This window comes from Pelodiscus sinensis, chromosome 15, assembly GCF_052426305.1.
Source record: "Pelodiscus sinensis isolate ZL-2025 chromosome 15, ASM5242630v1, whole genome shotgun sequence".
Classification (NCBI taxonomy): Eukaryota; Metazoa; Chordata; order Testudines; family Trionychidae; genus Pelodiscus; species Pelodiscus sinensis.
The window spans coordinates 19,745,565-19,772,593 of NC_143066.1; the positions used below are offsets into that span (position 1 = coordinate 19,745,565).

The following is a 27,029-nucleotide window of genomic DNA, read 5'->3' on the forward strand; positions in this document are numbered from 1 at the left end:
AAGGAAGAGTTTTCTCTCAAAATAACCCCACGGGGATCGCGTTTGTTGTCTCGAAAGATGCTATTCTGGAAAAGCGGCAGTCCGCAATTATAAGAATCTAAGAACAAAAGAACGGCCATATTGGGTCAGACCAAAGGTCCATCTAGCCCAGTAGCTTGTCTGCCAACAGTGGCCAGCACCAGGTGCCCCAGAGAGGGTGGACTGAAGACAGTGATCAAGCGATTTGTCTCCTGCCATCCTTCTCCATCCTCTGACAAACAGAGGCCAGGGACACCACTTCTATCCCCTGGCTAATAGCCTTTTATGGACCTAACCTCCATGAAATCATCTAGCTTCTCTTTAAGCTCTGTTATAGTCCTAGCCTTCACAGCCTCCTCTGGCAAGGAGTTCCACAGGTTGACTACACGCTGTGTGAAGAAGAACTTTCTTTTATTAGTTCTAAACCTGCTACCCATTAATTTCATTTGGGGAAATTCAAATCCGCGCTTCATTTGCAATTTTGGGTGTCTGCACTTGCATTCCTCTCGGAAGAGGAATGCACTGTAGACATACCCTAAGGGAGAGAGGAGAAAGTGCTTGTATTCTGAGCATGCCTCTCACACCTGGAGCTGTATTCTAGCAGATGTCAGGAATTTGCCAGCTGGGTGTGAGAGGCATGCACAGAACGCAAGCACTTTCCCCTCAGTCCCTTAGCATCTGGGGACTGCAATGAAAAGCGAGCCATGTCCCAGAGTGCAAGGCTGCTTCCTTCCCCCCTGCCTCCCACACACACTCTCCCGAAATTCCACCCTTACTCTGAACCAAAAGCTCCTAACATCAATGGGAGTCATTCCACTGACTTTTGTGGATGTTGGACTAGGCCTATAGAAAATAATTTAAGAAGAATGCCCTCTGTTTGTAAAAAGAGTTTATAAAAATTAAGAGAAGAACACTGAGGTAAAAGGCTCTTACTGTTGTCAGTGGCTGTGCAATGTACTGAATTACAACAGGGCTAATGAAATATTGTGTACTAGCATGCTATGATTTTGAGAACATATTTTCTACAGTTAGACATGAAAAAACCTTTACAGGAGATCTATATTTCTCTGGTGTATAAAATGCATTCCAATGTTATGTCTTTTTATTTTCAGTAATGAACTACTATGAGGCCCATCTTCATACTTCATTCTAAAGTATGGCCATAGCTCCTGGAAAGATACATTTCTTTGGCAGAACATAAGCAGCACCATAAATGTACTGCATACGACATTTCTTCTTAGTGCCCACACAGGGCACATTTGCAAGCCTAGATCTCATTTTATTATCATTGGTCTGTTTTGACATCTGGAGAAACTGAGCACTGCCAGAGATCCCAGTGTTAATGCCCATTTTAATTCACTGGGTAGGATAAAACTAGAATATTTTTTTCTGACTTACCCACTGATTTCACCCTCCAGAGTTTGGTTCCAAATCCAGGTCGTCATGTGACTGCAATGACTGAAGAGGACTGAAGAGAACTTAGTCTTTAAAGTGGGGAGGGGAAGCTACTATGAGTTTCAACACTGAGATAATAGGCATGTGTTTCTGCCATACAAACTACGACTGGACAACCCAAAAGAGTAGCAGAGTATTATATCAGCAGTTAAATATAAGGGGTAAATTCACCCCTGCACAGAGAAACGACTCAAGATCTGTAAGACCTATAGACCACTTAGGCCCGCAAAAATAGAGCCCTGTGGTGACCCTTTATATGAATCTACGATACCAGCTTTAGATTCTGCAAATCTACCTATAGTAGTTACCAAGGAATCCAGCCCATGTAAATGCTATCATTACAGGAGTCCTTTAAACAAGGTAATTTTGACACATAAATCAGTAAAATCTTCAAATGTTTTTCCTTCTTAATGACTGCCTCATTTTATGTGCCCTTTTTAGCAAAGCTTTGTGGAAGGCAGGAGATGCTATATGCAGTAATATCAAAAAAGCCATAAAACCTGCCTTGATTAAATTATTGTTTTCAGAAATCTCATTTCCTTCATAAACAGCTACGTGTTTCTTAATTCTCTGGCTGGAAGAAGAGCACTATATTTGTATCTCATGGAGAGTGGACACACTTTGGTTATAACAAGAAAAGAAGATGGTAGATCAAATTTAACCACACAAAATTAACGGTGAATTTCTAAACAATGAGTCCACACCACCAAGCCCATTCCATCAACTTTAAGATCTGTTAACATAGATTTTGGTACTCCAGCTTTTCACAAAGAGTAATGCTAAATTCAACTTTACATGGTAAACTTTATGGTAGAGCAGATACAGTGCTATGAAAGTTGAAGTTCTTGGCCTCCAAGAGGTGTCCCACAGTGCCTCACCGTAACCACTCTGGCCAGGACTTTCAACTCTACTTCTCTTTAGGTGAACAGGAAAAACACCAGGAACATTTGAATTTCATTTTCTTTGTGGACAGTGTGGCAAGCAAACCTCAGAACACGCAGCAATTCTTAGCTGTACACCTGACCGTGAGTTTCCAGGGTTGCAGATGAACACCGGCATTGTTAGCTGAGGGGAGGAATCTGTTTTTGTAGAACTACGAACCAGCAAAAGGATATGCCAAGCTCACAAAGGGCATGGAGAAAGAATATGCCAGGACACCTAGCATTGCCACATAAAAGTAAAGGAGCTAAAGCAGTCATACCAGAAGACAACACGGGCAAATGGATGGTCTGGAGCATCACCACAAACATACTGCTTCTATGAGCAGCTGCATGTGAACCTAGGTAGGAACCAGACCATCTTCCTTATCTATTCCATGGACACTCCTCTGGCAGCCTCAGGCAGCAGTGTGGAGGACAGCAAGGGTGAGAAAGAGGAGAAGAAAGAGAATGGTCAGTAGACAAGAGGGGCAACTGATGTCACCAATAGCCAGGACCTTTTTATGACTTTGGAGACAATACCCACCTCCCAGGAAGTCTCACAGCTGGGCATTGATTCCTGGAGGACATTTCTGGTGAGTTCATATTTTTATCATGCTACAAATGGGGTAAGGCAAATGAGTGTGATCTGTTGCAGCCACCATGCCTGCACAGTGGAGGGGTTCCCAGAACAACTTGTCAAAGTGTCTGGAGACAGAGCAGGAATCATCCCTGCACCTCTCCAATAAGCTCTCATAGAGCAAATTTTTCATCCTTCTCACAAAGTTTCTGGGAAGGCCAGCTGTGACAGGCCGCTTGCCCTGCACTGGCCCTTTAAGGGCAAAACCCCAGCCAGGAGCAGAGGCTAGGAGCCAAGCCCCAGCTGAGGCAGTTCTAGTGATGAGGGCCTAGCTGGGAGCTATATAAAGGAGAGGGGCCTTCAGCTCAGGGTAGAGAGCAGTGAGAGCTTACTTGCTAGGGAAGCAGGAGGCTCTCTGGAGCTAGAGCTGGCAAGGCCAGGCCCCAGGCTTTTGCTCCTAAGGAGGAGACTAGGAGCTATGTGAAGGAGAGGACCTTGGGGTGTGAGCAGAGTGGACAACAACGTCCCCCGGAAGGGGGGCTCAGACACTAGTGTGGGCAGTGTCTGGAAGAGGACGCTGTGATCCAGGAGAAATGTGGGGACACCACATAGAGAAAGGCACCCAGCAAGGCAAGAAGAGCTGATTCCAGCACAGCCAGCTGGTGGCGCTGTTGTGGTGAGTCGACCCCGTGACACCTGCCTTATTCCATCTTCCAAGGCAGCAGTAAATGGCCTGGTGTCATTGCAGCACAAAGTGTGACAGCATAAGATCCAGGTCACAATCAGTCACATCTCCCCCCACTTTGTGTGATTCACAGAAGACTGAGATCTCACATGGCAATCTGGATGAAACAGGGGAAGTTATTAGCTGATACCTCAGCAGTAAACTTCCATTTGCTCATCCCCAATGAAAAATGGCTTGAGCCTCTGCCCGGCCATGCCTGGACCTCCTCTCCCTTCCCGCCTGCCTGCTCCTGCAGGAAAGGTAAGTTTCACTATCCCAGCAAACAGGGGGTGCCAAACACATGGGTGCCATGTGAGCCCCTGGCCTGACACCAATTCCTGACCTCCTTCCTCCGCCCACCTGCATACTCTGGCAGGAAGGGAAACTTGCCACTCTCCCAGCTAATGGAGGGTGCAGAACACACAGGCACCACCTGAGCCCTGCTCTGGCCCTCCCCTGCCCTGCTGCCATGCCTGGGCCCCCATGCCCTGCCCTCTCCCTTACCATGCCTGCCACCAACAGGGTCCAGCTGCTCCCCTAAGAGCTCTGTACTTGCTGCATAATGGCTGCTTAAAAGAGTAACTGTGGCCTTGTACATAACACATGCCTAGTGTCTCTAGATAGACGTTCCTTTTATGCCAACAGATGATGTTTTACACTTTATAATTAATGTATCTCCTGTAACGTCTGCCCTTCAATTTTTGTTAGCACGGGCACAGAAGCGAGCATGCTGCACACTCCCCCAGCTCTGCCTGCAGTCCAAGTGCAACAAATCCACAGGCAAAAATGGAGTAGGGATGACATGTTCAAGGAGCAAATGTAATCCGCCTTCTTGCACAGGAAGTGCTTAAGCGAATGAAGGAATACACTGCTGTTGGAGACGAGAGTGTAGTGTGAGGACAGGAGAGTGTGTAGAGAGGTGGAAGTGAAGAATCAGGAGACAGTCTTGAATATCATGAAAGATGTGATGAACTGCATGGCAGCCTTCGTGGTCAGCTACTTGCACAGGCACCCCTCCAGACCTTGCAGAACAACATTCCTTCCTCACCAAGTTCCTGTGCTTCCTCCCCAGGGGTCTTAGGACACACAGAAGGAAGTAAAGCACAGCCTCACACTCAACTCCCAAAGGTGTGTCCAGAAGCAAAAAATGATTCTTCTTACAATTTTGATCACACAAACACCTCACCAAACTCCTGCCATGAATCCTTTTCTGTCCCTGCTGTGTTCCCTAAATAAAAAGGCATGATTTCTGAACAACAGTCTCTATTGCTCATGTTGAAAGGGAGCTGGGTTTACAGGCAATCACACTGAAAGGCACCTTGTTAAGAGCAGCCTACATGACTCTCAAATCTGGCCATTCATAAAACTGTCTTTCAAAGCCTCTCTGATTTGCAGTGCTCCTCACTGTGGTTTCCTTATTGCCCTCATGTCTGGCTGCTCATAATTTCTGGCTAGTCCCTGTGCCTCAACTCCCCACCCTGGCATATAACTTTCCCCTTTACCCTCACAAATGTTGTGGTGCACAGAGCAGGCTGCCACCACAATGGGGATGTTGCATTAGTGGAAATCTAACCTACTTAGTAGAATACAGAACCTTCCCTTTAAATGCTCAAAAGCACATTCTACCACCAGTCTGCCTCTGCTCAGCCTGTAGGTGAACTGCTCATTACTGTAATCCAGGCTGCCCATATACAGCTTCATGATTCCTGGATGACTATTGGCATTTCAGTGCCTCCAATGATTATTTTCTAGTCTGGAACTAAAGTTCCAGCTTCTGAAGAAGCAGGAGTTCCTAAAGATGTGCACATCATGCACCTTTCTGGACTATCCCATGTTGATGTCAGTGAAATCGCTCTTGTGATCCACCATCACCTGCAGTACCGTAGAGAAGTACTGCTTGTGGTTTATGAATCCTTTAGCAAGTTGACTGGGTGCCAAGATAGACAGAATACACATCCCTATTACCCCACCACAGTTAAGGAACCCCATCACAGTGAAGTCCTCCACATTTCCCAGAGTCACTATCCTCCATAGCAAAAGGGTTTCTACTTGGATCACAACAGCCTCCACTGAAGGTCCCCGCCCCCCCCAATTTATTTCCCCGCCCCCACCCCCAATTTGATTTCCAACTGATTGGTAGGTGTCTGGTGTTGCAAGCTTCCACAGGGCAATTGCCACTCACTTCTTCACTGTCAGAGTAGGTCTCATTCTGGTATTCTTGCATTTCAGGGCAGGGAAAGCAATTTGCAAACTTCCGTGAAAGTGGCCTTATGCATGTGAAAGTTTTGCAGCAACTTCTGATCGTCCCATAGCTGAATCACTATGCAGTCCCATCAGTCAGTGCTTGTTTCACGGCATCAGAACCAGCGTTCCACTGTGTGTAGAGCAGTGGTCCCCAACATTTGGGGGCTGCCGGGAGCCTGGGGGCGGGGCCGCTCACGCGCTGCGCGTACGGGGGCGGGGCCGCTCACAGGCCACGGGACTGGGGGGCGGGGCCAAGCATGCGCCACACGCCCGAGGTCGGCACCGGCATGTGCCACGATCCCGGGCAGGGGCTGCCCAGGTTCCGCACAGTGCCCCCGGGGCCGGGGCCAAGGCCAGGGCCAGGGCCAGGGCCGGCAAGGGCAGGGTTAGGGCCAAGGCCAGCGCCAGGGCCGGCAAGGGTATGCGCGGCGCACCCGGGGACGGGGGTCAAGGTCGGCACCGGCACACGCAGCACACCCGGGGCCGGGGCCGGCCATGCACCCGAGGCTGGCACCTGCCGCACGCCTGGGGGCAGGGCCAGCCCAGATTGCTCTGCGGGTGCACGTAAAGGGCCCGGCGGGCGCCATGGCGCCCGCGGGCACCGGATTGGGGACCACAGGTCGAGAGGATCAAATGCCAACGGCAATTGGCAGTTGTTCAGCTCAAGTGCTTCACAAAAGAGCATGTTCATGGCCTCCCGAGATTCTTTCTTATTCCAGTGGACCCTGGATGCACTCTGGATATATTCCAGCATTGGGCTCACCATGGTTAATATGATTGCCATAATACTTTGGTGCTCAATGGGATTCATGATGGATTCTATGCTTAGGCTACTATTGCATCTGTGTGGATAACCGGGGGAGGGAGGAAGGGTGCAAATAGACTGTTTGCTGTTGCTTACAAACAGGGGAAGAGGCAGGAGATGCATGCATTATGGGATGCTGATGTCATGTACCCAGAACCACCAACTGCAGAGTTTTGGTCCCAGATTGCACTGGGAGCATAACCCAGAATCAAAAGGACACAGGAACTGTGGGATAGCTACCATAATGTATCACTCTCAAACTTCCATAACCTCCACGACAGACACAGCCCTATTCATGGATTGCAAGTGCTACAGGTCAGAAATATCATCTTTCCATTTGTCTGTGAACAGTACACCGGTAGTATTATACCACAACAATAAATAATAAAGTAACTGTACCAAATATGTGTGGATTGAGTTGTACTTGTTTGAATTATATAAAAACACTTTTTTTCTCTGATGGCTACAACAATTTGTATAGAATGTACACTGTCATTTAAAAATTATTGGACCTTGTGGTTGCAAAGATAATCTATGCACTGCTTTCTTACAGACAAAATTAATCCTTAGTGCAATTCCTACAAAGTTAATGGAGTTGCACAAGAGATGTGAGGTATTAAAGACCTCTTCATCTCAATATTTAATGATAGATTTATTTAAAAGTCAAATTTATCTTACTCTTAATCATGTTAGCGGGGAGAGTAAGTAGAGTACCATCACCATATTATTAAGATTGTTTTATTTTAAATTTGATCCCAATAACTAATTTAGATCATTAACTTTAATGCACCAGCATTTAACTAGTTAACTATTCAGCTTCAGATCTGTTTTAATAGCCTGATAGAGAGGCAGTCTGACTTAGATTAACCACTTGATTGTTTTAAGTTTTTAATCTCTTTTTCAAACTCTCATACACTATATTCTCTGTGAATTATAGCAATTTCTCTCTCTACAGGCTTCTCAACATAGGGAAATTGAGTGGAATAGTTCCCTGTGCGAAAATTCTATTCCAGAATAAAAGTTACTTTTATTCCAGAAAAATGAGTTTATTTTGGAAGCACTTTAATTATTCCAGGATAAAATATCTTTATTCTAGATAATGGATCCAGATGGTGAGCTATTCTGAAATAGCCGTAGAATAGATTCTGCAATAGGTATTCTGGTCAATATCTCTGTATAGACAAGCCCTAAGAAGTTCTCAAGCATCAAATACTTGCCAATTATGCAAAGGACAGAGAAGCATGTCCAAAAAGAAACTGTATGTCAAACAAATCAGATGAACTGTATTCTTCTTCCCATCGTTTTAGAGCTCTAGGAGAAATTATTCAAAAAATTGTATGCAGTCTTTAAATAATAGTTGGAAAAATTTGAAGCACCAGATTATTCTATCCTATGTGATTTGGGTAATGATATTGGTGCTATAATAGAACTGTGGTTGAAAAAATGTACACTTCCAAGTGGTGTCAGTTGCCTACGGTATGCATGCGTTCTATTTCAACCTTTATCTTCTTGAACACATCCTGGCCCAAGGAGAAGTCAAGGGGCAGAGGCTGTTGGAGAAAGAGCCGCCAATGCACTGCCTGTCTCATGGTGCTTGTCCAGCTCCTCACTCCAAACAGTGCAACCTGGTGCATGGGGCACAGTGCCTCTAAATTTTAACCATTGTGGGTGAGCACATGGCTCACTATCAAACCCCCATCATCATCCTATGACCTCATCTCCGTACCAGGCCTGCAACCCATCTAGAACTTTCCATGACCCAATGGTGTATCAGGGCTCACCATTTGGGGAACGCTACCTAAGCAAACAATGGGATATTAAATCTTGATGCCCACTTCTTTTTAGATAAAAGCACATTTAAAACTCCAGTGTCATATTTAGAGCTAGTGGGACCCTGTGCTCATCTTCATTTCTGGGGGTGCCTCTGGGGATCCAGCCAGAAAAAAGAGTATTCACTCTATCTGCCCTCCCATTTTTCATTATTTTTTCTTTATCTTCCTCCTATACTATAAGTAATGAGAAGTAAATAAAAATAAAGTGAGGTACCTTGATTGTTTTTGTAGTCTAACTTTTTTTTCCCCATAGACCACTGGAAAATTGCTAAGGGTCTAGGTGGACCACTTAATGATCTTTCCAAATATTATTTGTACCATTAACTAACTATTGTAAAATGCTTTGGATAAGAGCACTTTATTTAAAAAAATAATAACCTTTCCTGAGTCCATCTCGGAACTCAGTGTGGGAACTTCTGTTCTAGATGAAAGCTTGTATTTGCATTATGCTAACGTGAAAAATATGTAAAAATTAAATGTATAGCTGATGCATGAACAGAAAAATAAAAGCTAACTTCCTCTGAAGAAACTTATTCAATTTGAAAAAAAAATTATTCAGGTAGTTTTCTTTCTACACTGAACATTTGCTTGTCAAATGTTCCTGACTCATCGTATTTCAGAAATAATTTTTAACTTGTTTCAAGATAGAAAAAAATGTTCTCTAGAAGCATTTGTGACAGGTGTTGTTAAAAATATTTTTGGAATGGTTTCTATCTTTGGAAAGATTGCCTGCAAACTGTCATGTATACGTCCATACAAATCAACTGGTGATCTGAAGCACTGACCTCATCATTTTTGATAAAAATGAATGAAATGTTTCATTTCATCTTCCAAAAGATTTGTGTCTATGTCCTCAGGGTAGAATTCACTTAACTTCTTATTGTAGTGGCTTTTAGCATCTTCATCCATACTTCTATCAAAAAAAAAAAAAAACCAAACAAACATGCAAAATAAATCAAAAGTTTTCTGTAGAAATTCACCTCTACTTTGCAATTGCACTATTATTGTGTGACTGTGATGGATAGGAGGAGTACTGGCCAGCACTCAGTGACTAAAGGGTTAAACTCAGGTAGCTAAGGATGTTAGCAGGGATCTCAAAGAACCAGTGGGATACAGTGCTGAAGTTTAAATTGTAAATATATACCTTGCTATTTCTTTTTGTGTGAGTTCTAAGTTAGCAGCTGCAGGAACAAGATTAAATAATCAAACAGAATTACCATGCCTACAAGAAATATTGGGAATAGGAATGGACTGGGCCTTGCAGTACAGATTATGAGTAGAGGAAGAATGTAGATTTAGTCATGATCAGGTTATTTTTCTTTATTTTCTGTTTGGTTAAACTCCTCTGTGTGAAATCCATGTGCCTCCCTCCCCTCCTTCATGATATCCAAGATGTGCCCAGATATATCATTTTTTTTCTGTGTTGTAATCTGCTCTCTCTCAATTGCTCTGTGACACTTAGCACCAGGGATGTTTTATTAAGTGTACCTTTTTGTCTTGTTAATAAAATCACCTTTTTTTAAAGGAGATGATTTGATTCTTGTGTCCTGGAAGGTAACAGGAGGTCTGTGTGTGTGCCGGCTTAGCCTGAGAGGTCAGCTTTCAGAGACAGTTTGTTTTCTGTGTTTTTTGTTTCTCTTTTTTAAAGCTCTCTTGTAGTAAAAGAGCATGGGCTTCCCCTTGGGAAGAAATTCAGGTGTTTCTTCCTCCTTTTCAGGGTTTTATTTATAGTGACAGCCAGGAATCTGTAATCTAGGGAGCTTTTGTAAGCGGAGCCTGTAGAGGCAAAGTATTTTAAGGTCTCTTTTTGCAATGATTTGCTGACAACATTAATTATTTGAAGTCAACAGTTCCACAAAATAGTAAAAACAACAATATCATACTTTTCAAACTTTTCTGCTAAGGATTTTGCTTCAGTTTTTACATGTAGTTTTTAGAATTTCAAGTGGCTATGTATAATAAAGTTCTCTTTAAAACATCATTGCTTATTATCAAAGATAAACCAGCATCTGCAAAAGCAGACCACCTGGTGCGTCAAATACTTTTGACTGTCAAATGTCTTCCATTTGCCTGCTCGAAGCTTGATAGTAGCATACTCCACTGATGTGTGGAAACCATAAAAAAAAGCATATGTGTTTTGAATGATATAAAAAAAGTGTAGCTCCCTCACAGGATGCGACTGTAACATTGCAGATTAAGTTTAAGAAATGGTGGAACAAGCTTTGAATAAAGCAGAGTGATTTGTATTATTAAGTCATGCCTGTAGACCATTGTCTCTAGACATTCAGAAGAGTGGAATTTTAGTAGCAGAAAACAAAGAAATCGCTCTACAACTTCACCATTGCCAGTTACATATGTTAAAATTAATGTTAATTGGTCTACATGACTCCACGTCTGGTGTTGAATTGACTGTTATGGAATAGTACTTGGCAACCTATACTTCATCAGTGAATTAGTTTCTGAACTGCTCTGCCATTATAGTAATGAATTCATTGTAGGTCTGGTACATTAAAAAGTTGGCCCTCCCTAAGCCACAATACTGGTTGTTTGAGAAAATTGTCAATTCTCTAAGATATTCAAGGCAGGTTAAAAAATTATTCAATACTTCAAGATTTTTAAACTAAGATAAAACTGTCTTTTTACTTAGGTTTGCCTCGCGTTCATTTTGTGTGTGTTTTTGACTGCCAGACTCAAAGTATTGCTTCATTATTGCCAAAAAACTGACCTTGATTTTTAGGCAGCTTAAAAATGTCTTAAAGATCAGGGGGGTAGCTATGGGTGGGCCTGAATGGCCCATGATCTGGACCACCCAGTCCCCAATTAGGTTTAACATCAGAGGCACTGGAACATTTTTAATAGTGGGGTGCTGAAAGCCAATCCCTGTCTCTCCTAGGCGCAGCTCCAGACCTGGGTGCAGGCCACAGGCACAGGAACTAGTGGTTCAGGCAGGGCTGCTGAAAGAATAGCCAGGCCCCTGGGCAAGGTGTAGTGGAGCAGGTCTGTGCCCCCAGAAGGGTGGGGCCTTGGGTGGTAGGGGCAGAGCTATGGGCCCAGCTCAGGAGCAGAGCCGCCATGATGGGGCTGGAGAAAAAGACTGAGAGGAGATACTAAGATCTCCATGGCTGCAGAGGATGGCTTCAGGCACCCAAGTGGCCCTACACTGGCTGGCCCACAGGAGTGGGCAGAGGCCCACATGTGCTCCACCTGAAGGTGAGGAGGAATACCGTCTAATCGACCACCTGAGCACCCCGCTCCATCCTACCCTGGGCTCTTCATCCTCTGGCTTTTCTCCCCTTCACCCATAGGCAGCAGCCACTCACAAGATGGTGGCAAGCAGCATAAACACGGGCTGCAAGTCTTCAGAGGAGCACTTGGTGACCACACAGGCAGTGGCTGGAGAGAAACGGTGCTCTCCTGCTTCAAAATGCTGCTTTTCTCTGGCCGGCTTCCAGCCCAAGTTCATGCTGCTCACCAACTCCTGCCTGCTCTCCTGAGGCTGCAGCCTGCAGGTGAGCCTCCCTGCTTCCCTGCCCCGTCCCACAGCCCTCTCTGAAGAGAGACTGCCCCCTACAGAGTGGCTAACTCCTGCACAGGATAGAGGGAGGCTAGACCTGGTGCTGGACTGCCTGGTGCTGGGCCCTCCCCGTATTGCTGGAGGGCCCTGTTCCAGGGCACAGTATGTTTCATTTTAAATCCACCCCTGCCATAGAGTCATTTCTCCTTCAGCTGTGATTACTATGGATGGAGTGGCTGGGATTTAAATATCCCGGGCTTTATTTGCATGTTCCCGGGCGCCACCATTTTTAAATGACCTGTAGTTTGAACTCCCTGCCCGTGGCTATACACAGCATGGACTAGGTAATTCGAATTAAAGCTCCTAATTCGAACTACCGTTACTCCTCATTGCAGGAGTTACCCCGACTCTGTGCCTTTGCTGGAGAAGCTTCTGGCTCCGCAGGGCAGGGCAATGGGGTGCCGGTAGGTAGAATTAGTGGCATGATCAGCATATTGGGTGATACCCTTTGAGACTATGTCTACACTACCACCTTACTTCGAACTAGGGTGGTTAATGTAGGCACCTGGAGTTGCAAATGAAGCCCGGGATTTGAATTTCCTGGGCTTCATTTGCCTATTGCTGGGCGCCGCCATTTTTAAATGTCCGCTAGTTTGGACTCCGTGCCCACGGCTACACATGGCTCGAACTAGGTAGTTCAGATTAGGCTTCCTATTCCGAACTACCGTTACTCCTCGTGGAACCTCTTGTGCCATTCTTGCACAAGAAGCCTGCAGTGTAAATGTAGCCTCAGTTTACTTAACACAGTGTGGCAAGTGTCCCTCTTTCCCTGGCCAGTGGGCCAGCAGCCTTCTCTCTTTGCTAAGGGTTGGGGTTTGCAGCTGGTTTCTGGGGTAGAGAGCCCAGCCACTCCTTCTGGGACTCCTTCCCCTGCTGTTTCTAACGCTAGACCTGCTATAGGTCTCTGTTTCCCCTTCCATCCTCTCACTCTCTCCCTGACCTTCTAACTGGGGAGGCTTTTACATGCCTCCAGCATGCGTGAAGTGGAGCCAGCTGGCCCCAATCTGCCAGAGCCAGCTCCCTGCCAGCTGCTTCTAACTGCCCTGGAGCCCTCCACCCCTAATTAGTAGCCTTTTACCCTTTTGGGGCTGCCTTTTCCCTAATCTGTAGCAGACCTGTGACCTGACCCTGTCGCAACAGCTACTTCACAGGTGTGTCTATGTGAAGTTTAATAGTTTAAAGTGCTTATAGAACCTCTGATGAAAAACACTATAGAAGTGCCAAATATTATTATTGATATCACAAAGATAATGTCCTCTTGTTGTAGAATGAATATCTGATGTCCAAGAGCTGGGAAACCACAAAACTAGGGGTAAATTTTCTGCCCCACTATAATTTCTACAGCTAGGTTACGTAACAATACCAGTGAAACGCAGTAGTATGAGTGTTGCAGCTCAAGTACATACCAAGGGTTCTATGCTATTATTATAGGAACTAGCTTTGATCTACACATTATGATCATACTTCCTGAATGCAGTGTAAATTAATCCCTGTGTACCTCAGTTATAAAACAGAGATGCACTTCTCTACATCCTAGTTAGTGCTAAAGGGACCTCTCAAACCCAGCACACTGAGTTTAGTGAACTTATCTTGGCAATATCACCTGGGGGACTGATCATGCCACTAAGCCTGCCTACCTGTCCTCTGGGTAGGCCACTACCCTGTCCTTCCAGGCCAGAAACTCTGGTCACCCCCAGCCAAGGCGTAGAGTTGGGATAATGGTCCCCCAGCAGAACAACATGGACACTGAACCAACTCAGTCATGGGAGGGCTCAGCTACAAAGCCATTGACAGCACCCCAGAACACATCCTCAACAAGGACCAAAACCCCAAATAAATTAATCTTACTCTATAAAAGAGTTACATGGAGAAAGCTCCTAAGGTCCGCCTCCTTTATCAATGAAAGAGAGACATTCACAGGTAACAATTATTTACACTGGGTTTGATAATAAACAAAAATGTTTGTATTAAGTATAAAAAGTAAGATTTAAATGATTGCAAGTGAACAGACAGATCAAAGTAAATTACTAAGTCAAAATAAACAAAAATGCCAGTTAACCCTAATACACTAAGAAACATATTACTTGCAAATTCTTACCCTAATGGTTGTTCTAATCATCTCCTTCACAAGTTAGGAAAACCAACCAAGAGCCCATCTAGCCCTGTGGTTCTCAACTGGTGGTCCATGGTGACTTTCAGTGGTCCACAGGAACATTGTCCGAAGTCACATGGCATTAGCAGGCCCCGCCGTTAGGCTGTTTTATGCCATGTTCACAAGCACACGGCGTGTCACCCATAGCATCACCTAGGATGCAACCGCATTGTGTTGCTAGTAACTTCTGTCTGAGGCTCTGAGTGTCAGTGTAGCTGCTGCCTTCGTGCTGAGCAGTTGCTGTGTCATTTGTCCTGTGCTACATGTGCTGGAGGTGGTCCACGAAAATTTTTTGATTGGCCTGGTGGTCTGTGGACTGAAACAAGTTGAGAACCACTGATCTAGCCCAATATCTTGTCCTTTGATAATGGCCAATGCCAGATGTTCCACAAGGAATCAAGTGTTATATTCCCAGCTTCTGACAAACAAAGGCTAGGGACACCACTCCCGCCTATCCCGGAGTACGTCTACACATGCCTCCTAGTTCGAATTAGGGATGCAAATATAGGCAACTGAAATTGCTAATGAAGCAGGGACTTAAATATCCTGCGCGTCATTAGTATAACCTCGCCTGCGCGCTATTCCGATCACCAGCTGATTCGAACCAGGAAGTGCGCGCCAGGCCGTGTTAGTTCAAATCAAACCTCTTGGTTCGAACTAACATTACTCCTCAAAAAATTCAATTACAAGAATTTTGGCAGCAAACCCAGATAGTTCTACATACAATGGGGCTATTTGAAAAAGTAAAATGCTTTATATTGCTGAGACACACAAAGAGAATATCACTATTTATATTCCAACAGATATTTACCAGTTAAGAGATCATGATGTTACTGGTCTGCTTTGCTCATGTTTTTAAGTACTGCCTAATACTCCAGGTTGAAAACATTGTTAGTTAAAGCCTTAGGATTCTGCATTACTCACCTATGATGCACGAAGAAGCTTGATGAACAGGTTTGCACACCCTTAGAAACTCTGGGGAGGGCCACAAGAGCTTCTGAAATTATGTCTCAGGATCACAGTATCATTCTAGGGCACAGATATCAGGCTTCACAGACGCAGCAAGAAACTTATTTTCCATACAGAAATTATGTAAGATTTGTCGACATTTATCTTTGGAAATTTGATCAAACCTATTTGCATTTATGTGCCAACTCTCCCTCCCCTCGCCCCCAATAAAACATGAACAATGGAGAAGATGCAAGAACAGAGTGCAGGGATAGTAAAGGGTGTTAAAACCACACTGGATTTCAGATGCTTTGAAGTACAGCCTTCTAAGGGATGCCTAAGCATATATGTAATAAGATAGTGCTGCCCACAAGTTCAGTGTGTAGATAATCTCAAGGCAGACACTGACAGTGCTAAATTCCTTTCTACACAAAGGAGGTAGACAGCAGAAGGGACACATCTCAAAGGTGTTAGCAAAAGAAAGCTTGTGAAAGCCTTTCTAAATGGGGAAAAAGAACTGAACACACCCTTTCTGTGTGTGGCATTTGATTGAAAGTAAGATCTCACTTGACCTCTTGATAGAGTCAGGAATCACATAAAAATAGGCTTTCCTATAGGCTTTGTAATGTGGTGGTTATAAAACTGAGTCAATAAGTAAATGGAAATCATAAAATATAATTGTACAAAACATCAAAAAGCCAGAAAATGTCATCTATTAATTTCTTAGAAAGTTAAAGCACTGAAGCCACTCCTCCTTTACCACCAGGTGGAGAGTATGATGGGTTGGATTGCAGAAGTCTCCTTGGGGTTTTCCCCTGATGTGCTGATTAAGCCACTGATGTCCACCTTCCTGCTCTCTGGGGAGCACCACCTTTTCCTGCTGGGCCAGAAGCTCTAGTCTTCCTCAGCCAAGGCACAGACCTCAAATTTATAAGGCTGTAAGGCCAAATACCACCTCATGATCCGAGGATTGGTCTCCTTCATTGTCTGAATCCATCGTAATGGCGCATGGTCTGTTATCAATGTGAAGGCTCCCCCTAGCAGGTAATAGTGTAGCACTTCTATTGCCCACTTAACTGCCAGGGCCTCTTTCTCAATTGTGGCATACTGTTGTTCCCGCGGTAGTAATTTCCTGCTTAAATACAGGATAGGGTGTTCCTCCCCTTCCTGCTCCTGCGAGAGGACAGCTCCTAGACCTGTCTGACGCGTCCGTCTGCACTATAAATGGTTTTGTAAAGTCAGGTTGATGAAGAACCAGTGTCTGCGTCAATCGATGCTTTAACGCTTGGAACGCTTCCTCACACTGCACGTTCCACTGGACCTTTTGGAGTTGCGTATTTTGGAGCAAGTCTGTCAAGGGTGCCGCAATCGTGGCAAAATTGGGTACGAATCGCCGATAGTAACCGGCTAGGCCCAGAAACTGGTGGACTTGCCTTTTTGTGGTGGGAGCCTTATACTCTCTCAGGGCTTCTACCTTGTCTACCTGAGGTTTTATCCTTCCCCGTCCCACCACATAACCTAAATAGAACACTTCCCTTTGTCCAAAGTGGCACTTACTAGGGTTAGCCGTGAGCTTGGCATCGGTCAGGGCTCTGAGGACCGCCTTCAGATGTTGCAGATGTTCCGGCCAGGTTTCACTATAAATGACAATGTCATCAATATATGCAGCAGCATACTCATGATGTTTGTGTAATACCTTGTCCATCAGCCTCTGGAACGTCGCTGCTGCCCCGTTCAATCCAAAAGGCATTGTGATGAACTGGAACAGGCCAAATGGTGTGGCGAAGGCAGTCTTGTCCTCAGAGGCTGGCGTCAGGGGAATCTGCCAATACCCTTTAGTGAGGTCGAGCGTAGAGATGTAGTGGGTTTTACCCAACCGTTCCAGCAGTTCATTTACTCTGGGCATAGGATACGCATCAAATCACGAAATTGCATTGACTTTCTGGAAGTCTATGCAAAACTGTATTGTGCCGTCGGGCTTAGGCACCAAAACGATGGGACTCCGCCATTCGTTTCTTGATTCCCTGATCACCCCCATTTGCAACATCCGTTGTAGCTCTTCTTGAACTGGTCCCCACATTTTTCGTGGGAGGGGGTCGTATGTGGTCCCGGATCCTTTTACCTGGGGTTGTCGCTATATGGTGACTCATAAGAAAGGTCTTACCCAGTTGTGTAGTTAGGACCTGTTCGAAATCCCGGAGGAGGGCGCTCATCTCTCTTTGTTGTTCCTCCGTCAACTCTGCCCCGATATGTGTTGCCCCTTCGGCCTTCAAGTCACCTCCCCAGGGTCTCAGCTCCGGCTCTGGTGGCTGCAAGGTGATAAGCATACCCTCTCGGGCGTTCCGCTTCTTTAGTAAATTGACATGATAGATATGCTTGTCTTTTCATTTTCCTGACAGTTTGATTTCATAATCAACTGATCCTACCTGCTGTATGACCTCAAAGGGCCCTTGCCATTTAGCCAATAATTTCGAGTCTGGTGCTGGCAACAGCAGGAGTACCCTGTCACCTGGTTGAAATGTTCTGGATTTGGCCCCACAATTGTAATATTGGGCCTGGAGGAGGTTCTCTTTAACCAGCTCCCCTACTGTCCGGAGTCGCTGTTGTAAGTCTAAAATATACGGTACCGTACCCTTCACCCTTGAGTCCTGTTTCTCCCATGTCTCCCGCAATAAGTCCAATACCCCCCTGGGTTGTCGGCCATAAAGTAATTCAAATGGGGCAAATCCCGTTGAGGCCTGGGGCACCTCCCGCACTGCGAATAACAGTGCCGGTAGTAATTGGTCCCAGTCCTTTGGGTCTAGCTCAACAAACCGCCGCAACATGCCTTTTAATGTCTTATTGAAGCATTCAACAAGTCCATCTGTTTGCAGGTGGTAAACTGAGGTACACAATGTCTTAATGTTTAAGAAGCAGCAAAGTTCTGCCATCAGTTTGGAAGTCACATTGATCCCTTGGTCAGTGAGTATCTCCCTCGGGATTCCCACCCGGGAGAATACTTGCACCAACTCCTGTGCCAGCGTTGACACCGTCGTATTCTTGAGTGGGACGGCCTTGGGGTATCGGGTGACAGTCAATTATGACTGGTATATACTGGTGTCCTCTTCGGGACCTCTCCAGGTCCCACTAGATCTAAAGCCACCCGGTCGAATGGCACTTCTACCACGGGGAGAGAAACTAAGGGGGCTTTTGGAACCCCTCCCTGACCCGTCCTCTGGCACTCAGGGCAGGACTCACAGAAGTCTGACCTCCTTATAAATCCCTGGCCAAAAGAATCTTTGCGTTACGCGTTGTAGGGTCTTCTCCTGCCCCAGATGTCCTGCCCAGGGATTAGCATGTGCAAGGTCTAATACCTGCCTCTGGTACCTTGCGGGGACCAACAACTGGCTAACCTCCGTCTGCCTGTCAGCCGACCGGGCGATCCAATATAATCGATCGGCTCTTACCTCGAATCGCGGGATTGGTTGAGCCTCTGCTCCCACATCAGGGTCCCCAGTCTCTCCTGCCACCTGTTCCCAGGCATGGGGTAAAGCGGGGTCTCCTCGTTGGTCTCTTGGGAAGTCCTCATCACCTCCTACTTCCTCCGAAGCGAGGGTTTTCTCAGGGTTGGGCTCCTCTTCTGGGCCTTGGGATGTTCCCCTTTTCAAGTTCTCCATCCCTGCTGGTGGCGGTTGCCCCTGCTCATCCCAGTTCCGCAGGATGCGTCTGAAACCCGGCCAGTCCCAGCCCAGTAGTACTGGGTATACTAATTTTGGGGCTAACGCTACCCTGCAGATCACCTTGTCTACCCCATCTGACAGACAAACCCACCCAGTGGGGTAGGCTCTGACATCTTCATGTATGCATTGCATCGAGATGGTTCCCCCGGCTGCCTCCCACTCTGGGACCAGCTCTGTTCGTACCATTGTCTGGCTGCACCCAGAATCCACCAGGGCGGTCACTGGCTTTCCCTCTAGCCTTACCTGCAGAGTAATCTTTGTCCTATCCTGCGGTCTCGCCCGTAGGTCAGCAGCCATGGGCGTCACCTGCTCGCCGGTGTCGGTCTGTAAGACCTCTGTGAGGGACTCCAATCTGAGCTCCCTTGCTCGTTGGTTTCACCCAGGTCCAAACCACCTTCTGTCCACCCTCTGGTTTCCCTTCCCATCCAGGGTCAGTGGTCCCGAGTCTTCCTCCTGGCGCTTTGTGGCCTCCACCTTCCCCCCGTGCTAGCCAGGGCTCCCCGGGTCCTCCTAGGGCACACCCACCGTAGGTGACCAAGCTCCCCACAGGCCCAACATGTCCATGCCTCCCCTGTTGCCTTCACAGGGGCTCTCCCTTTGTCCCTATTACCTGGGTGGGGCCTCCTGGCTCCCACCCCATAGAGGCACTCCCTCCTCAGGTGTCCCCTGTGCCCACAGGCAAAAAGTTTTCAGGCTCAGCCCTTGCCCCCAACTCTTGGAGCCTGGTTTACTATGGAGTCTAGGGTCACCCCTTTGTAGTGGCCAGCTCCCCTTTTCCCACAGCCGAGCCTGTAGGGCCTCCCAGGCCCTCCAATACTTATTCGTTTCCCCCCCCAACTCCCCTGCTCTAGTTCTGTGGCCTACCAACCACCATTTGCTCACAATAGCCTCTTTTCACCTCAGGGTGCAGTTACAGTGCCCACATTCTCCACCATCTGTCACAGTGCAAGCCCCACCATGCCTCAGTGCCCCCTGACTGTCCTCATCTAGCCCCTCTCAGGGCAAGTTACAGTCCATATGGGTTGCTCATCATTGGCTATGGGGTTGTCTCAACTGCCCTGCTTACCTAGTCAGCATCATGAACCGCCTCCAAACCAGGATTTTGTCTTCAACCCCTAGCCAGGAGGACGCTTGGCTGGCCCTCTCCCAGCACTTGCTGGCTATCCCCAGCTTGTCTCCCTCCTAGGAGCTCCTGCTTTCTCCCTAGTCAGTCCTCCACTGACTCCCTCCCCCAAGCAAACTGTGCTTCTCTATTTATAGTTGTCAGCTGGGCTCTCACTCGCCCTAACGGCTTCAGCTGGGCTTTCCAAGCCACCAGGGCTTCTCTGTATAGCTGACAGCTGGGCTCTCACTAGCCTAACAGCTTCAGCTGGCCTCTCTGTTCCCATCCCTGGCTCAGGGACTGAGTCATGGTCTTAAAGGGCCAGTGCAGGGCAGGCGCCCTGTCACAGAGGGTTTGGGGATTTTGTTGTTATTTTGGTCTTTTGTTTCTTTGTTTGTTCGTTTCTCAATTGTGTGTGGGCCCCGACCGATTCTTCTGTCAGTTAGTGGCTGCCAACCCAAAAAAGGTCCCCCACCCCTGAACACTTGATTTAAACATCGCTTTCACAAGCTAAGCAGTGTCCCAGCGTGAGTCTGATCCTTCCCCCTATGCAGTCTTAGGGTATGTCTACGCTGCCACCCTAGTTCGAACTAGGGTGGCTAATGTAGGCATTCAAACTTGCAAATGAAGCCCGGGATTTAAATATCCCAGGCTTCATTAGCATGTTCCCGGGCGCTGCCATTTTTAAATGCCCGGTAGTTCAAACTACCTTGCCGCGGCTACACGTGGAACAGACTTGGTAATTCGAATTAAAGCTCCTAATTCAAACTACCATTACTCCTCATTGCAGGAGGAGTAACGGTAGTTCGAATTAGGAGCTTTAATTCGAACTACCTAACCCGTGCCGCGTGTAGCCACGGGCAGGTAGTTTGAACTACGGCATTTAAAAATGGTGGCGCCCGGGAACATGCAAATGAAGCCCGGGATATTTAAATCCCAGGCTTCATTTTCAAGTTTGAATGCCTACATTAGCCACCCTAGTTCGAACTAGGGTGGCTAGTGTAGACATATCCTTAGATGTTTCCAACAATCATCTTAGATGGAAAGGTGGGGGGGCTTCCTGGCATCTGTCAAGAGCCCCTATTATTTGCTGGCCCCCTTATATCCCTTTAGCTCAATGGGGTACCTAAGCAAACAATGGGTACAAAATCTTGGTAATCACTTATTTTTAGATAAAAGCAATTTGTTGACAGATGGAAGACCTTTTTTCAGGTCCATCTCTCATATGGTCTTGGATTAAGGCAGCGTTTCTCAAACAGCTTTTCTCTTAAGCAACTTAGAGGGGGTCGCAGCTGGATTCAGTTTTTCACTTGTGCCCCTCTTGCAGGGCGGCGGAAGGCAGCCGTCGGCAAGCCACGCAGTGTGGCCAGAGCCGCGGGACTCCAGGAGCGCAGCTCAGCTGCAGCAGGAGGCAAGGTGGTGGGAGAGTGAGGCCGGCGCAGGAGAGGATGCGTGAGGGGCCGGCCGGAGCACGGTTGCCGGGCAACCAAATGCTTCCCCAGTGTCCCTCAGGCAGCAGGCTGGGGTATTGGGTTGGGGCAGAGGACCTGGAGTTAAATAAGGGCATGTGAGGGTCAGAGGAGGAGGCAGAGAAGACACGGGAGAGGAGTGGAGGACGGAGGAGAGGAGAGGAGAGGAGAGGAGAGGAGAAAGAAAGAAAGAGAAGGAACCAAAGGGATGTGGAGTGGAAAAGAGGCACAGAGGAGAAAGAGACAGGGGGAAGGAGCCTGCAGGGGGAAGGGCGTTAAGGACTGCAAACACCTTGAAGGAACACCAGGAGGGCAAGGAGTCTGGTGAGAAGGGGGGAGGAAGCAACCCAGGGCAGTGAGGGGAGGAGGGGGTGGCACACAAATTCATTTAGCATTTTAGGAGGTCATGGTATCACAAAGTTTGAGAACCCCTGGATTAAGGGATCTGGAGTGTGAGAGGGGCTCTGAGCTGCTCTTGGGGCAGGTAGTTGGGATGCAGGTGGGGGCTCTAGGTGTAGACTCTGGAAGTGCATTTGGATGCAGGGGTGCTCGGGGCTTGGGGTACAGGAGGGGGTTCATGACTGGGGTAGGAGTTCAGGATGTGGGCTTCAGCTAGGCACTGCTTTCCTCAGGTGGCTCCCTAGATGGTGGTACAGTGGGGCTAATGCAAGTTCACCCCTGCCCTGGCTGTGGCCCGCTCCCTAAAGTAGCCAACAAATTCCATCCCAAATCCTGTTGTGCCCCTTCTCTGCTTTGTGGAGAAAGGATATTAAGTGGGAGAGAGGCACCTTAACATCAGCGCCCTCACCTCCCCTGCACAGAAAGCAGAAGGCTGCTCAGGGGCAGAGATGGCTCCAAGCCAAAGGGCAGGAAATGAGCAGCAGTGGAGAGGGGCAGCTGAAGTGCTCGCACTTGATAGCCTCTTGGCCAAACCAGTAAGGATCACCTTTCAGAGGCTCCAAGATCTACCCGTAGATCCTGATATACTGGTTGGTGATCACTGCTCTGAAGTGAAACTACTCACTGTCTCTTTTTTCTTCCTTGCCTCCATTTTTTCCCTTCTCCTCACTTCGCCCTTTCCCTTATGTATTCTTGGATCTGGACTTCCAACACTCCTGTCATATGAAGAAGTAGGTTGTGCCCACGAAAATTCATTATACCATCTACATATTTTGTTAACCTTTATGGTGCTTCTAGACTATTTGTTGGTTTTAAAAAAAATGTTCCTATAAAATCAGGATGTCTGGTCACCCAGTTTGTGGGGTTCCATTCTTGGAGCTGGGCATGGTGTCCAGGAAATTGATCCTAGTGTGGGAGTGTTCTAGAGAGAGTGTACTGGTGATTGCTGAAGTTGTGCTGGAAATGTATGAGGGTGTTTAGCTCCTCTGTCCAGAAGATGAAAATATTATTGATGTATCTCAGGTTACTTTGTGTGCCACACACTCACCTGCAGGGTTGCCAGATACTTTCAAAAAAAAAATACCAAACATGGCAGGGAAAAAAATTGGTTGAGAAAAACAAACGGGGGACCAAATTTGTTGAGCAAAAAAAGAAAAGTCACCGTGCCTTTCCTTTAAATATCCCCGCCAGACACGGCAGGAATGCCTTCCATCCTAGAAAATAGAAAATACTAGGTGAAAACTGACTATCTGGGTGAAAACTGGACACCTGGCAACCCTACTCCCCGAAAGGGGGAAAACTGAAGCTCCAACACAGCATCACACTAGAGCTGGGTCAGAGCTAGGATCACACTGAGGGCGGCTACCTGCTTTTCCCACCCCTAGGTTAGTTGTGGGGAGGTAGTTCCGGGGAGAACTACATTTCCCATACCTCTGTGCAGTGGCAAAAAAATGGAACAAAGCAAAGCAGCCCAATGGCTGCTGGGATTTGGTGTTCTCCTGCAGCATGGCTCCCCGAACTATTTCCGGTCTCCCTGTGGTGGGAGGGAGGGGAAACAGGCGCAAACTTCACGAACGGCGCGTAAAGGCTTCTGGGAAATGTGGGTCTTTCACACCCCGTAGGCCAAAAGAACTACGTTTCCCGACTCTCCGAGGGGGAAGAACGATTATGTGCGCGCAAAGCCTAATGGGAATCGTAGTCCCTACACCTCAGCACATCCATTCTATGAAACGAGAAGCGGGGAAGAAATAACTACCAAGATGGCGGCGAATGAGCGCGCGGGGGGAGGGAAGGCACGGGAACTCCGGCAGGTCACACTGCGCAGGGCGGTGGGGCACACGCGGAGTCGCTGGAGTGAGGGATTGCTGAGTCGGTGCTGCCGCCGCCGCCGCCTTCCCCCGTACGGCTTGGGAGCCGCAGAGGCTTGTGGGGCAGTCACAAAATGGAGGCGAACGGGAGCGGCAGCGGGAGTAGCAGCGATTCGGCTCCCGACTGCTGGGACCAGGCGGACATCGAGCCGGGCAGCGGCGCCGAGCCGGGGTCCGCCCCGCCGGCCGCAGAGGCCCAGGCCGACCAGCAGGAGCTCCTCCTCGGGGCTGCTTTTAGCCGCCAGCTCAACGTGAACGCCAAGCCCTTCGTGCCCAATGTCCACGCCGCCGAGTTCGTGCCGTCCTTCCTGAGGGGGGGTCCGGCGCCCGGCCTGCCGCCGCCCTCCCCCCCGCCCGGCCTGCCGCCGCCTCCTCCGCCTCACGGTAACCGCCGCGGGGGCCACGTTGCGGGAAGGGGGGGGGTCCGGGGAGGGCCACGTGCGCTGGAAGGGGGGACGCAAACGCAGTCCTGGGGGGAAGAGGAAACGAACGGCCGCGGGGGGAGGCGAGTGGGGCCCTGGAGCGATCGGTTTCTAGGTGCTGTGGCCGGGAATAAGGCTGCGCTCGGGAACGGGCTGGAGGGGGTGTTGGAGCAGCGTTGGAGGAGGGATGTGGAAGCCGAGGGGAGCAACGTTTTCAGCAGAGCTTGGAGGAAAAGGTTGATGGCGCACGGTGGGGCTTGGGAATAGCATTGACGGGGGGGAAGCCCCTGGGAGGCATCTCTGGAAGTGGGATCTGTGGATGGTGTCAAGGGCTTAAGGGGCACACTGGGTACGAGGACAACATATGGGGCAGATGGAGGTAGCCTGTGTTGGTAAGACCTGGTAGGGGAGTAATACCTGTGAGGCCTGTGGGAAGGATGTGGACTGTGAGGCTACTGAGGGGAATTGTGGCAGCAAGGCATTGAGGTCTGGGAGGAGAATTTGAGTTTGGCATGAGGAGGGAGCTTTGAAGTTGAACTTTGTAGAGAAAGAAGAAGTCTGATTATACTCAAATTCCCTATTGGTGGTGCATAGGGAATTTGAGCATAATTTTGGGGGGCAGGGGTGGAGAGGAAGGGGGACTGAGGATAACATTTCAAAATCTAGCTAAAGGAGCCTTAGGAGAGAATGTAATACCTGTTTATTGTGACTCAATACAGCCACAGAGGTTGGGAGTGGAGCTGGGCAGAAGGGGACTTTGTGGTACAGTTTAGTTACTGGATCTATAAGCTGGGCAGTTTTAGGAAGGAGATGGGGTAAAACTGAAGAAGTCTAGATATGGGTTTGCAATAAAGATGTCTTTATCCTCAGAAGCAGGGTTGGAAGACTGACATTCATTTTTAATTTATTTCATGTTTCATATATAAGTCCCAAAGCTTCTCTACATTTCTTTTTTGTATTTCTTTTCATCCTAAAGGGTCAGAAAGTACATTAGATGTAAAAATACTTTTGAGAGATCACAGTGGATGGGGGCTGGTGAAATAGATTGTGGTAACAGGTGGTAAGTCTCAGATCTAGGTGGTATTAGACATGACATGGCTGGGAGACTGGTCTTGTGTCTGTCACCAACAGTTTCAGAGATCATTTTTGTTTTTAGGAAGAGGATCTCTTGAAGCACTTAATAACCTTTCCACTGTGACACTTCTTTGAGGTTGTTGAGGAGAAGCCCTGTCTAGCTGGCAGTGTTCTCTCTATCTTAATATCTTGAATTTCTGTATTGCTTTTCATTTCAAAGGATTTAGGAGTACTGTATTTTGCAAACAACATATACATGGGTTTCACTTTTTACATAGGTGAAATTAAACAACAGGTACTTACTAATACCTGTTCCAAATTTACCGAGTTTCCTTCCAAATGTCAAAAACATGGATTAATTTTCTGGCAGTTTGTCACTCATAAATTTTTATTCATAGATTACAAGGTTACTCTTGTGACTTAGGATTTTGAAACTTGTTTGAATATGACATTTAAAACCTCACTATTGATTTTTGAAATCTTTCTTCCATCATTTTGATGGCAGTGTGAGACAGCCCTCTATTTCAGATATCAGGGTTGCAGTAATTCATAATCATCCATTTGTTAGACAGTGCTTAATAACTCATCATCTCTTGCTGGCTATGGCTTATTAATTATTGCATGCTGACTTAATATCTAAATGAATATTATAGTCTCCTTAATATTTAACTTCCATAAATATGGAATACTGATTGGAATCAGTAACCAAACTTTCATTTAGTGGTTCGTAGAAAAGTGTATAAAATATTCAATAGCAATATTAAAAACGAATATCCTTGGTAGTTCTTTTTATGTGTGTAGATTTGATAATACCTTCCTTCCTTAACCTAGCCTCCTCCCTCATTTCCTATTCTGTATGCTGCCCCTTTTCTGGTTGAGGCCTGGAGACTCAGCTTCCAAGTTTCAAACAGAGATTTCAGAAGCCATATTAATTGGCTTGCAGTTAGGTGTGGTTGACATTTAAAATTTAGACTGACCTAGGTCGGTTTCCAGAGGGTGAGAAAAAGTACATCACTCAGCGCTGCTGTTAATTCGACCCCTTTTCCCCCCCACTCCTCACCTCAGCATGGATATGTTAGGTTTCCATCAATGTTACCTACATTGATGAAAAAACTTATTCTATAGTGCTGTAGCAACATAGCTACAGCTTTGCAGGAATAGAGCCATGGTATAGATGTGGTTTCAGACTTTTAGTAAGCACTGTTCCTCCCTCCTTTCTTCACAGCTGCTGAGCACACTGCCTGTATAGCAGTATCATTTTTACCTGATTTGAAGTTCCTGGTTGACATAACTTTCATCCCTTCTAGCTGATTCAAAGGCTTAGTTTGGTACATTACCAAATATTTACTTAAGTTCTCATAATATTAAGCCCTTGTCTATTAAAAGCACTTTTGTCTATCTTGGAACAGCTTTCTTTCACTAGGGGTACATCTAGACTATGTTCTTCTTCCGAAAGGAGATATGCAAATTTGGTGCTAATTTGCATATCTTCTTCCTATCACTTTTTGAAAGCGTTTTTTTTAAAGAAAGCAATTTAGACTCAATTCTTTCAGAAAAAAACCTTTTTGAAAACCCTGCACACCTCATCTTTTGAGGAAGAAGGGTTCTTTCGAAAAAGGGTTTTTTTCAAAACAGCATCTAAACTGATTTCTTTTTTAAAAAAAAGAGCTTTTGAAAAAATGATCGAAAGAAGATATGCAAATTAGTGACGGAATATAGTCTAGATG

General features: G+C 46.9%; 1 protein-coding gene and 1 long non-coding RNA gene across 3 annotated transcripts in view; both read left to right on the top strand.

Annotated features, from left to right (window-relative positions):
• The first annotated feature begins 792 nt into the window (after positions 1-792).
• LOC112547172 (uncharacterized) lies at positions 793-5,728 on the top strand. Its single transcript, XR_003090914.3, has 3 exons — positions 793-3,646; positions 3,789-3,955; positions 4,403-5,728. It is a non-coding gene; the product is annotated as an uncharacterized LOC112547172 (long non-coding RNA).
• A 17,993-nt stretch (positions 5,729-23,721) lies between these two features.
• The window catches only part of GSPT1 (G1 to S phase transition 1), a 44,550-nt gene continuing 41,242 nt past the window's right edge, over positions 23,722-27,029 (top strand). The window contains exon 1 of one of the 2 annotated variants that reach the window (XM_075899358.2): positions 23,722-24,190. In XM_075899358.2, the coding sequence (XP_075755473.1) occupies positions 23,881-24,190 (310 nt within the window). In that variant the 5' untranslated portion in view covers positions 23,722-23,880. The remainder of the gene's footprint in view (positions 24,191-27,029) is intronic. The other variant, XM_075899357.2, reaches the window with a different exon arrangement.